Source organism: Nerophis ophidion, linkage group LG08, assembly GCF_033978795.1.
Source record: "Nerophis ophidion isolate RoL-2023_Sa linkage group LG08, RoL_Noph_v1.0, whole genome shotgun sequence".
Classification (NCBI taxonomy): domain Eukaryota; kingdom Metazoa; phylum Chordata; class Actinopteri; order Syngnathiformes; family Syngnathidae; genus Nerophis; species Nerophis ophidion.
The window spans coordinates 19,798,010-19,810,828 of NC_084618.1; the positions used below are offsets into that span (position 1 = coordinate 19,798,010).

Here is a 12,819-nt window from a genome sequence, read left to right on the forward strand (position 1 = left end):
TACTCATAATATTAATAATAATAATAATACGACTACTGGTACTACTACTAATAATAATATGAATAATAATATGACTACTGGTACTAGATAGATAGATAGTACTTTATTGATTCCTTCAGGAGAGTTCCTTCAGGAAAATTACAATTCCAGCAGCAGTGTACAGAGTTGAGATCCATTTTTTTTTTTAAAGTAAAAAGTAAATAATGGGGGTTTAAAAGGAAACAAAATAGAGAAATATTACAAAAAGAATAAAAACAATGGGAATAACAATATAACAGTAAAATAAGAATATAACAAAACAAAGTAGGCAGTAGTGACTACTACTACTAATAATAATAATAATACGACTACTGGTACTATTACTACTAATAATGATAATAATAATACAACTACTGGTACTACTACTAATAATAATAATATTAATAATGTGTGTCTGCTGAGAAGACAGAAAGGTGTGAGCGGTGAGCTTGGGTAGCACACAGAAGGTGTGGTGAGCAGGTGAGGAGGAGGCGGGCCTAAGTGCATATTTGAAGTCGACCTAAGCACTCTCAGACGTGCCCAGCATGAATCTTTACAGGAACTTCGGGAACATGATGGAGGCTTGGGTGGCGAACCAAATTCCAGAGGCCGACGAGACCGAGGACTCACCCACACCTTTATCGTCTCCTTCTCACCTGGACCGAGCAGCGCGAGCAGAGTCCGTGGACTCCGGAGTGGAGACGGCCAGCACGGACACCTGGGGGCCCGCATCTCCTGAGGTGGACGCCATGGACCCCACCGACAGCTTCAGATCTTTTTCATCCTTAGGATCTATGTCGCTGCCTTCTTCCGGCTCCCTCGTGGACTTCGGCTCAAACTCCACCTCAGGGTCCCCCAGTCTGAAGAACGCCCTCCAGAGGATCGAATCCAGGCGACAGAGCCACCGCCCTGACGCCCCGTCAAGGTACGCCAGGACCTCCATGCAGAGGTTAGAGGGGGTCCACTCACGCTCCCACAAACTGCTCCACCAGAACCCTGGGACCAGAATCTTCTCTTTGAGCGGCGACAAGGAGCAGGTAAGACATACTGACGCCTCAAAGACGGGCTTTGACTTGCTCAACTCGTAAAACTACCACACACACACACACACACACTTGTCATGAGAGTCACAAACCAGTCAGCCCACATGTCAACAATACAACATCATCCACCAGAAACTTGAACTTTGATATATTTTATATATTTTTAATATATATTAAATATACAAACCCCGTTTTCATATGAGTTGGGAAATTGTGTTAGATGTAAATATAAACGGAATACAATGATTTGCAAATCATTTTCAACCCATATTCAGTCTAATATGCTACAAACACAACATATTTGATGTTCAAACTGATAAAAATCACTAACTTTAGAATTTGATGCCAGCAACACATGACAAAAAAGTTGGGAAAGGTGGAAACAAATACCGATAAAGTTGAGGAATGCTCATCAAACACTTATTTGGAACATCCCACAGGTGTGCGGGCTAATTGGGAACAGGTGGGTGCCGTGATCGGGTATAAAAACAGCTTCCATGAAATGCTAAGTCATTCACAAACAAGGATGGGGCGAGGGTCACCACTTTGTAAGCAAATTGTCGAACAGTTTTAGAACAACATTTCTCAACGAGCTATTGCAAGGAATTTAGGAATTTTACCATCTACGGTCCGTAAAATCATCAAAAGGTTCAGAGAATCAGGAGAAATCACTGCACGTAAGTGATGATATTACGGACCTTTGATCTCTCAGGTGGTACTGCATCAAAAACCGACATCAGTATGTAAAGGATATCACTACATGGGCTCAGGAACACTTCAGAAAACCACTGTCAGTAACTACAGTTGGTCGCTACATCTGTAAGTGCAAGTTAAAACTCTGCTATTGAAAGCCAAACCCATTTATTAACAACACCCAGGAACGCCGCCGGCTTCGCTGGGCCCGAGCTCATCTAAGATGGACTGATGCAAAGTGGAAAAGTGTTCTGTGGTCTGACGAGTCCACATTCCAAGTTATATTTGGAAACTGTAGACGTGGTGTCCTCCGGAACAAAGAGGAAAACAACCATCCGGATTGTTGTAGGCGCAAAGTTCAAAAGCCAGCATCTGTGATGGTATGGGGGTGCATTAGTGCCCAAGGCATGGGTAACTTACACATCTGTGAAGGCACCATTAATGCTGAAAGGTCCATAAAGGTTTTGGAGCAAAAATTTTGTCATCCGAGCAACGTTATCATGGACGCCCCTGCTTATTTCAGCAAAACAATGCCAAGCCACGTGTTACAACAGCGTGGCTTGGTAGTAAAAGAGTGCGGGTACTTTCCTGGCCCGCCTGCAAGCCAGACCTGTCTCCCATCGAAAATGTGTGGCGCATTATGAAGCGTAAAATACGACAACAAGACCCTGGACTGTTGAACAACTGAAGCTGTACATCAAGCAAGAATGGGAAATAATTCCACTTTCAAAGCTTCAATAATTGGTTTCCTCAGTTCCCAAACATTTATTGAGTGTTGTTAAAAGAAAAGGTGATGTAACACAGTGGTGAACATGCCCTTTCCCAACTACTTTGGCACGTGTTGCAGCCATGAAATTCTAAGTTAATTATTATTTGCAAAAAAAAAAAAAAGTTTATGAGTTTGAACATCAAATATCTTGTCTTTGTAGCGCATTCAACTGAATATGGGTTGAAAATGATTGGATATTCCGTTTATATTTACATCTAACACAATTTCCCAAATCATATGGAAACGGGGTTTGTATATTTAATATATATTTTATAGACATATTTATTCCTTTCTTGGATGTGAATGTGTTTATTGGAATAAACTTTTTTTTTTCTTTTTTTTTTGTACACAAGTGTCAGTAACTAAGTTGGAGTAAAGCCAAACTAACTAACCAATCAGGTTCTACTGGTCGGACATATCCTGTTTACTTCCTGCCTAGACCTTTATTTCAGTTGGTTTTCATACAGAACCTACATATGTGTATATATACATGCATGCATATAGATATGTACAATATATATATATGTATACATGTATACGTATATATACAGATATGTATATATATGTGTATACATATATACTTATATGTATACATGTATACAAATACATATATACGTATATATATACATACATATACAAACATATATATGTATACACATTTATACGTATATATACATATATAAAAGTATACATATACACGTATATATATATGTATATACACATATAGATGTATATACGTATATATATCTATTTATATGTATATACGTATACATTTTTATATATACGTATACATATAGTCACATCTTCACATTACTGCTAATCATTGGTGTGCTAATTTGATTCATAATTAGGATTTCCTCCAACAAGACCTAAAGACAAATATGACCTCGTTTTGGTCCTAAAGGTCTGGTGTTGTGTTCGAAGTGTTTAAATATGTTTATTTTGAAATGCTTTTACAAACTTAATATTTACATGATGTTTATTTTCATGTGTTTGTACAAACTAAATATTTGAATGATGTTTATTTTCAGATGTTTGGACAAACTAAATATTTAAATTGGTTATTTTGTTAGTTTTTTGTACAAACTACATTTTTAAATAGTTTATTTTTAAATATTTGCACAAAGTAAATAATTACTCTTTTTTTTTTATGTTTGCACAAACTAAATATTTAAATATATTTTTGGGGATGTTCGCACAATCTAAATATTTAAATAAGTTAATTTTTATGTGTTTTTTACAAACTAATTATTTAAATAAATATTATTTTAGAAGGTTGTACAAACTAATTTTTTGTATAAGTTTATTTTTTAGATGTTTGTACAAACTAAATATTTAAATAGTTTATTTTCATGCGTGTGTAGAAACGAAATATTTAAACAATGTTTATTTTCATGTTTGTACAAAATAAATATTTAAAAAAGTTTATTTTTAAATTTTTGTACGAAATAATTACTTAAATTATGTTTAATTTCAGGTGTTTGTACAAACTACATATTTAACTTCATTTATTTCCATGTGTTTGTACAAACTAATTATTTAAATACTTTTTTTTTCAGAAGTTTGCACAAACTAAATAATAAAATAAGTTCATTTTTAGATGTTTTTACGAACTAATTATTTAAATAAGTTTATTTTTTTTAGACGTTTTTACAGACTAAATATATAAATAGTTTATTTTCATGTGTTGGTACAAACTAAATATTTAATTCCGTTTATTTTAGATATTTGTACAACTAAGTAACTAAATAAGTAACTTTTTTAGATGTTTGTACAAAATAATTATTTGAATTATGTTTAATTTCAGGTGTTTGTACGGACTAAATATTTAACTTAATTTATTTTCAGATGTTTGTACAAACTAACTATTTAAATACATTCATTTTCAGAAATTTGCACAAACTAAATATTAAAATAAGTTTATTTCTAGATATTTTTACAAACTAAATATTTAAATACGTTTATTTTTTAGACGTTTGTACAAACTAAATATTTAAATGGTTTATTTTCATGTGTTTGTACAGACTAAATATTTGATTATGTTTATTTTTAGATATTTGTACAAACTAAATAACTAAATAAGTTAATTTTTTAGATGTTTGTACAAAATAATTATTTAAATTAGGTTTAATTTCAGGTGTTTGTACAGACTACATTTTTAACTTTATTTATTTTCATGTGTTTGTACAAACTAATTATTTAAATACATTCATTTTCAGAAGTTTGCACGAACTAAATATTAAAATACGTTTATTTTTAGATATTTTTACGAACTAATTATTTAAATAAGTTTATTTTTTAGACGTTTGTACAAACTAAATATTTAAATGGTTTATTTTGATGTGTTTGTACAAAATAAATATTTGATTACGTTTATTTTTGGATATTTGTACAAATTCAATAACTAAATAAGTTAATTTTTCAGATGTTTATACAAACTAAATATTTAAATTGGTTATTTTCGTTTGTTTGTACAAATTGAATATTTCAATTCTTTATTTTCAGACGTTTGTACAAAGTAAATATTTAAATTGTTTATTTTCAGATGTTTGTACGAACTAAATATTTTAAATATTTTCATGTATTTGTACAAATTAAATATTTTATTTGTTTGGTTTCATGTGTTTGTGCAAACTAAATCATACCACAATTCAGTAGTGTACACAATTTTGGAAATAAGAGCTAAAAGGTGCCGTCCACATATGTGGCCACTAGGCCTTTAGAGGTTAGCTTTTCCTGCTAACTGTACACTCTTTATTTGTGCAAACTTTCCAGTACGCGACAAAGTCGAGGTGTTAACTTGTTTATTTAGCGCCTATGTATGTTAGCGTTAGCTTCTTTAGTGTCTCTCCCCGCTGTTGCCATTCCTGTAGATTAACCTGTCAAGTTAGCATGTTAGCACCTAAGACAAAATGTCCTTCTTTCCAACCGACTTGGCGTCATGGCGTCTCAGGGTCTACGCCAGGCGGCGTCCGAAGGTCCGAGTCCGGGCTTTGTCCACCTGGAGGAGGTGTGTCGGGAGTTGGAAAAGCTGGCCAGAAAGAAGCTCCTCAGCCGACGCCCACAGGCGGACATGGACGTCCTTTCCAGCCAGGTACGCGCAGACAGGTGAGTTCACCCGCTGCTCACGCTGCTCACGCTGCTCACGCTGCTCAACCACTTCCTCTTACGGCTCCTTTAATGCCGGCGTCCCGGCGCTCCGCCCCGTCAGCGTCATCGTTTCCTTCCACGACGACGACGCCGACTTGCTGCAAGACCCTCACAGACATCTTCACCAGAGGTCGTCGTCGGACAACACGCTGGCGTCGCTCGGTGAGACTGCGGCTTTCACGCGCACTGTCTTTAAGAGGAAGCGGCTCAGCAAATGTTGCTTTCAACAGAACACGAGGCCCCCAGGGGGCAGCAGCTCAGCACACACAACCTGCCAGACCAGGTGGAGCCATACTACAGGAGGCAGAACCCCAGGTTGCAGAGACAGGTAAAAGACTGATAACAATGGGTAAAAGACAGGTATAGGAGACATATAAGGACAGGTACAAGACTGGTAAAGGAAAGGCAAGGGACAGGTATAAAAGATAGGTAAACTATAGGTAAATTACAGGTAAATGACAGGTAAAAGACAGGTGTAGGAAACAGGTAAAGACAGATCAGAGACAGGTAAAGGACAGGTATAAGAGATAGGTAAACTATAGCTAAATGACAAGTAAAATACATGTAAATTAAAGGTACAAGACAGGTATAGGAGTAAGGTAAGGACAGGTACAAGACTGGTAAAGGACAGGTATAAGAGAGAGGTAAGCTATAGGTAAAGGAAAGGTAAAGGACATGTAAAGGACAGGTATGAAAGGTAGGTAAACTATTGGTAAATGACAGGTAAGGACAAGTAAAAGACTGGTAAAGGAAATGTAAAAGACAGGTATAGGAGACAGGTAAGGACAGGTAAACGTCTGGTAACGGAAACGTAAAAGACAGGTAAAAGACAGGTATAGGAGACAGGTAAGGACAGGTACAAGACTGGTAAAGGAAAGGTAAAAGACAGGTAAAGGACAGGTATAAGACATAGGTAAACTATTGGTAAATTACAGGTAAATGACAGGTAAAAGACAGGTGTAGGAAACAGGTAAAGACAGATCAGAGACAGGTATAAGAGATAGGTAAACTATAGCTAAATGACAAGTAAAATACATGTAAATTAAAGGTACAAGACAGGTATAGGAGTAAGGTAAGGACAGGTACAAGACTGGTAAAGGACAGGTATAAGAGAGAGGTAAGCTATAGGTAAAGGAAAGGTAAAGGACATGTAAAGGACAGGTATGAAAGATAGGTAAACTATTGGTAAATGACAGGTAAGGACAGGTAAAAGACTGGTAAAGGAAATGTAAAAGACAGGTATAGGAGACAGGTAAGGACAGGTACAAGACTGGTAAAGGAAAGGTAAAAGACAGGTAAAGGACAGGTATAAGACATAGGTAAACTATTGGTAAATTACAGGTAAATGACAGGTAAAAGACAGATATAGGAAACAGGTAAAGACAGGTCAGAGACAGGTAAAGGACAGGTATAAGAGATAGGTAAACTATAGCTAAATGACAAGTAAAATACATGTAAATTAAAGGTACGAAACAGGTATAGGAGTAAGGTAATGACAGGTACAAGACTGGTAAAGGACAGGTGTAAGAGAGAGGTAAGCTATAGGTAAAGGACATGTAAAGGACAGGTATGAAAAATAGGTAAACTATTGGTAAATGACAGGTAAGGACAAGTAAAAGACTGGTAAAGGAAATGTAAAAGACAGGTATAGGAGACAGGTAAGGACAGGTAAAAGTCTGGTAACGGAAACGTAAAAGACAGGTAAATGACAGGTAAAAGACAGGTATAGGAGACAGGTAAGGACAGGTACAAGACTGGTAAAGGAAAGGTAAAAGACAGGTAAAGGACAGGTATAAGACATAGGTAAACTATTGGTAAATTACAGGTAAATGACAGGTAAAAGACAGGTGTAGGAAACAGGTAAAGACAGATCAGAGACAGGTAAAGGACAGGTATAAGAGATAGGTAAACTATAGCTAAATGACAAGTAAAATACATGTAAATTAAAGGTACAAGACAGGTATAGGAGTAAGGTAAGGACAGGTACAAGACTGGTAAAGGACAGGTATAAGAGAGAGGTAAGCTATAGGTAAAGGAAAGGTAAAGGACATGTAAAGGACAGGTATGAAAGATAGGTAAACTATTGGTAAATGACAGGTAAGGACAGGTAAAAGACTGGTAAAGGACAGGTATAAGAGAGAGGTAAGCTATAGGTAAAGGAAAGGTAAAGGACATGTAAAGGACAGGTATGAAAGATAGGTAAACTATTGGTAAATGACAGGTAAGGACAGCTAAAAGACTGGTAAAGGAAATGTAAAAGACAGGTATAGGAGACAGGTAAGGACAGGTACAAGACTGGTAAAGGAAAGGTAAAAGACAGGTAAAGGACAGGTATAAGACATAGGTAAACTATTGGTAAATTACAGGTAAATGACAGGTAAAAGACAGATATAGGAAACAGGTAAAGACAGGTCAGAGACAGGTAAAGGACAGGTATAAGAGATAGGTGAACTATAGCTAAATGACAAGTAAAATACATGTAAATTAAAGGTACGAGACAGGTATAGGAGTAAGGTAATGACAGGTACAAGACTGGTAAAGGACAGGTGTAAGAGAGAGGTAAGCTATAGGTAAAGGACATGTAAAGGACAGGTATGAAAAATAGGTAAACTATTGGTAAATGACAGGTAAGGACAAGTAAAAGACTGGTAAAGGAAATGTAAAAGACAGGTATAGGAGACAGGTAAGGACAGGTAAAAGTCTGGTAACGGAAACGTAAAAGACAGGTAAATGACAGGTAAAAGACAGGTATAGGAGACAGGTAAGGACAGGTACAAGACTGGTAAAGGAAAGGTAAAAGACAGGTAAAGGACAGGTATAAGACATAGGTAAACTATTGGTAAATTACAGGTAAATGACAGGTAAAAGACAGGTGTAGGAAACAGGTAAAGACAGATCAGAGACAGGTAAAGGACAGGTATAAGAGATAGGTAAACTATAGCTAAATGACAAGTAAAATACATGTAAATTAAAGGTACAAGACAGGTATAGGAGTAAGGTAAGGACAGGTACAAGACTGGTAAAGGACAGGTATAAGAGAGAGGTAAGCTATAGGTAAAGGAAAGGTAAAGGACATGTAAAGGACAGGTATGAAAGATAGGTAAACTATTGGTAAATGACAGGTAAGGACAGGTAAAAGACTGGTAAAGGAAATGTAAAAGACAGGTATAGGAGACATGTAAGGACAGGTTAAAGACTGGTAACGGAAACGTAAAAGACAGGTAAATGACAGGTAAAAGACAGGTATAGGAGACAGGTAAGGACAGGTACAAGACTGGTAAAGGAAAGGTAAAAGATAGGTAAAGGACAGGTATAAGACATAGGTAAACTATTGGTAAATTACAGGTTAAAAAAAACAGGTATAGGAAACAGGTTAGAACAGATCAAAAACAGGTAAACGACTGGTAGCAACGGGTAAAGACAGGTATAGGAAACAGGTAAGGACAGATCAAAGACAGGTATAGGACAAGTATAAGAGACAGGTCAACTATAGGTAAATGACTGGTAAAGGACAGGTATAAAGATAGGTAAACTATAGGGTAAATGACAGGTAAGGACAGGTATAAGGGATAGGTAAACTATAGGTAAATTACTGGTAAAAGACAGGTATAGGAGACAAGTAAGGACAGGCCTGCACGTTTGAGTTCAACCCAGTGGACGAGAGGGTAGCTTCCCTTCGCCTTCGGGTGGGGGGACGGGTCCTGACTGTTGTTTGTGCTTATGCACCAAACAGCAGTTCAGAATACCCACCCTTTTTGGGTACACTCGAGGGAGTACTGGAAAGTGCTCCTCCGGGTGATTCCCTTGTCCTACTGGGAGACTTCAACGCTCATGTTGGCAACGACAGTGAAACCTGGAGAGGCGTGATTGGGAAGAATGGTCGCCCGGATCTAAACCCGAGTGGTGTTTTGTTATTGGACTTTTGTGCTCGTCACGGATTGTCCATAACAAACACCATGTTCAAACATAAGGGTGTCCATATGTGCACTTGGCACCAGGACACCCTAGGCCGCAGTTCCATGATCGACTTTGTAGTTGTGTCATCGGATTTGCGGCCTCATGTTTTGGACACTCGGGTGAAGAGAGGGGCGGAGCTTTCTACCGATCACCACCTGGTGGTGAGTTGGCTGCGATGGTGGGGGAGGATGCCGGACAGACCTGGCAGGCCCAAGCGCATTGTGAGGGTCTGCTGGGAACGTCTGGCAGAGTCTCCTGTCAGAGAGAGTTTCAATTCACACCTCCGGGAGAACTTTGAACATGTCACGAGGGAGGTGCGGGACATTGAGTCCGAGTGGACCAACTTCCGAACCTCTATTGTCGAGACGGCTGATTGGAGCTGTGGCCGCAAGGTTGTTGGTGCCTGTCGTGGCGGTAATCCCAGAACCCGTTGGTGGACACCAGCAGTGAAGGATGCCGTCAAGCTGAAGAAGGAGTCCTATCGGGTTCTTTTGGCTCATAGGACTCCGGAGGCAGTGGACGGGTACCGACGGGCCAAGCGGTGTGCAGCTTTAGCGGTCGCGGAGGCTAAAACTCGGACATGGGAAGAGTTCGGGGAAGCCATGGAAAACGACTTCCGGACGGCTTCGAAGCGATTCTGGACCACCATACGGCGCCTCAGGAAGGGGAAGCAGTGCACTATCAACACCGTGTATGGTGCGGATGGTGTTCTGCTGACCTCAACTGCGGATGTTGTGGGTAGGTGGAAGGAATACTTCGAAGACCTCCTCAATCCCACCAACACGTCTTTCTTTGAGGAAGCGGTGCCTGGGGAATCTGTGGTGGACTCTCCTATTTCTGGGGCTGAGGTCGCTGAGGTAGTTAAAAAGCTCCTCGGCGGCAAGGCCCCGGGGGTGGATGAGATCCGCCCGGAGTTCCTTAAGGCTCTGGATGCTGTGGGGCTGTCTTGGTTGACAAGACTCTGCAGCATCGCGTGGACATCGGGGGCGGTACCTCTGGATTGGCAGACCGGGGTGGTGGTCCCTCTCCTTAAGAAGGGGGACCGGAGGGTGTGTTCCAACTATCGTGGGATCGCACTCCTCAGCCTTCCCGGTAAGGTTTATTCAGGTGTACTTGAGAAGAGGCTTCGCCGGATAGTCGAACCTCGGATTCAGGAGGAACAGTGTGGTTTTCGTCCTGGTCGTGGAACTGTGGACCAGCTCTATACTCTCGGCAGGGTTCTTGAGGGTGCAGGGGAGTTTGCCCAACCAGTCTACATGTGCTTTGTGGACTTGGAGAAGGCATTCGACCGTGTCCCTCGGGAAGTCCTGTGGGGAGTGCTCAGAGAGTATGGGGTATCGGACTGTCTTATTGTGGCGGTCCGCTCCCTGTATGATCAGTATCAGAGCTTGGTCCGCATTGCTGGCAGTAAGTCGGACACGTTTCCAGTGAGGGTTGGACTCCGCCAAGGCTGTCCTTTGTCACCGATTCTGTTCATAACTTTTATGGACAGAATTTCTAGGCGCAGCCAAGGCGTTGAGGGGTTCCGGTTTGGTGGCCACGGGATTAGGTCTCTGCTTTTTGCAGATGATGTAGTCCTGATGGCTTCATCTGGCCGGGATCTTCAGCTCTCACTGGATCGGTTCGCAGCCGAGTGTGAAGCGACCGGAATGAGAATCAGCACCTCCAAGTCCAAGTCCATGGTTATCGCCCGGAAAAGGTTGGAGTGCCATCTCCGGGGAGGAGACCCTGCCCCAAGTGGAGGAGTTCAAGTACCTAGGAGTCTTGTTCACGAGTGGGGGAAGAGTGGATCGTGAGATTGACAGGCGGATCGGTGCGGCGTCTTCAGTAATGCGGACGTTGTATCGATCCGTTGTGGTGAAGAAGGAGCTGAGCCGGAAGGCAAAGCTCTCAATTTACCGGTCGATCTACGTTCCCATCCTCACCTATGGTCATGAGCTTTGGGTCATGACCGAAAGGATAAGATAACGGGTACAAGCGGCCTAAATGAGTTTCCTCCGCCGGGTGGCGGGGCTCTCCCTTAGAGATAGGGTGAGAAGCTCTGCCATCCGGGAGGAGCTCAACGTAAAGCCGCTGCTCCTCCACATCGAGAGGAGCCAGATGAAGTGGTTCGGGCATCTGGTCAGGATGCCACCCGAACGCCTCCCTAGGGATGTGTTTAGGGCACGTCCAGCTGGTAGGAGGCCACGGGGAAGACCCAGGACACGTTGGGAAGACTATGTCTCCCGGCTGGCCTGGGAACGCCTCGGGATCCCCCGGGAAGAGCTAAACGAAGTGGCTGGAGATAGGGAAGTCTGGGCTTCCCTGCTTAGGCTGCTGCCCCCGCGACCCGACCTCGGATAAGCGGAAGATGATGGATGGATGGTAAGGACAGGTACAAGACTGGTAAAGGAATTGTAAAAGACAGGTAAAAGACAGGTATAAGAGATAGATAAACTATAGGTAAATGACAGGTAAATTACAGGTAAAAGACAGGTAAGGACAGATCAGAGACAGGTAAATGACAGGTATAAGAGATAGGTCAACGAGAGGTAAATGACAGGTAAAGGACAGATCAAAGACAGGTAAAGGAAAGGTAAAAGTTGGATAAAAACAGGTATAGGAGACAGCTAAAATATAGCTAAATGACAGGTAAATGACGGGTAAAACATTTATAGGAGATGGGTAAAATACAGATAAATGACACGTAAAAGACAGGTGAAAGACACGTTAAATACAGGTGAAAGACAGGTATAGGAGACAGGTGAAGGACAGGTCAAAGACAGATGAAAGACAGGTATAGGAGACATGTGAAAGACGGGTAAATAACAGGTGAAAGACAGGTATAGGAAACATGGGAATGACAGGTGAAAGACAGGTGTAGGAGACATGTGAAGGACAGGTTAAATACAGGTAAATGACAGGTGTAGAAGACATGTGAAGGACAGGTAAATGACAGGTGAAAGACAGGTATAGAAGACAGGTGAAGGACAGGTTAAATACAGATGAAAGACAGGTATAGAAGACAGGTGAAGGACAGGTGAAAGAGGTATAGGAGACTGGTAAGGACTGACTGTTATTGTGTGAATGAAATACAACAATTTTTGATGATGTTGTTTATTTATTGATGTTGTTATTGTGTGTAAAAATACATAATAACAAAATGTTGTTGATGTTTGTTTGTTGTGTGTTGAAAATAGGAGGCAACAC

General features: G+C 40.4%; 1 protein-coding gene across 2 annotated transcripts in view; it reads left to right on the forward strand.

Moving 5' to 3' along the window:
- The first annotated feature begins 521 nt into the window (after positions 1–521).
- si:dkey-106l3.7 (uncharacterized) overlaps positions 522–12,819 on the forward strand; it is a 16,004-nt gene continuing 3,706 nt past the window's right edge. Inside the window, exons 1-5 of one of the 2 annotated variants that reach the window (XR_009807780.1) lie at positions 522–1,055; positions 5,477–5,617; positions 5,735–5,835; positions 5,904–6,001; positions 12,810–12,819. The exon at positions 12,810–12,819 is cut by the window's right edge and continues 76 nt beyond it. Coding sequence is in view for 1 of the 2 variants with exons in the window: in XM_061907961.1 (XP_061763945.1) it covers positions 564–1,055; positions 5,477–5,631; positions 5,735–5,835; positions 5,904–6,001; positions 12,810–12,819 (856 nt within the window). In the remaining variant the exon portion in view is untranslated. Of the gene's footprint in view, positions 1,056–5,476; positions 5,632–5,734; positions 5,836–5,903; positions 6,002–12,809 lie in introns of both variants that reach the window. The other variant, XM_061907961.1, reaches the window with a different exon arrangement.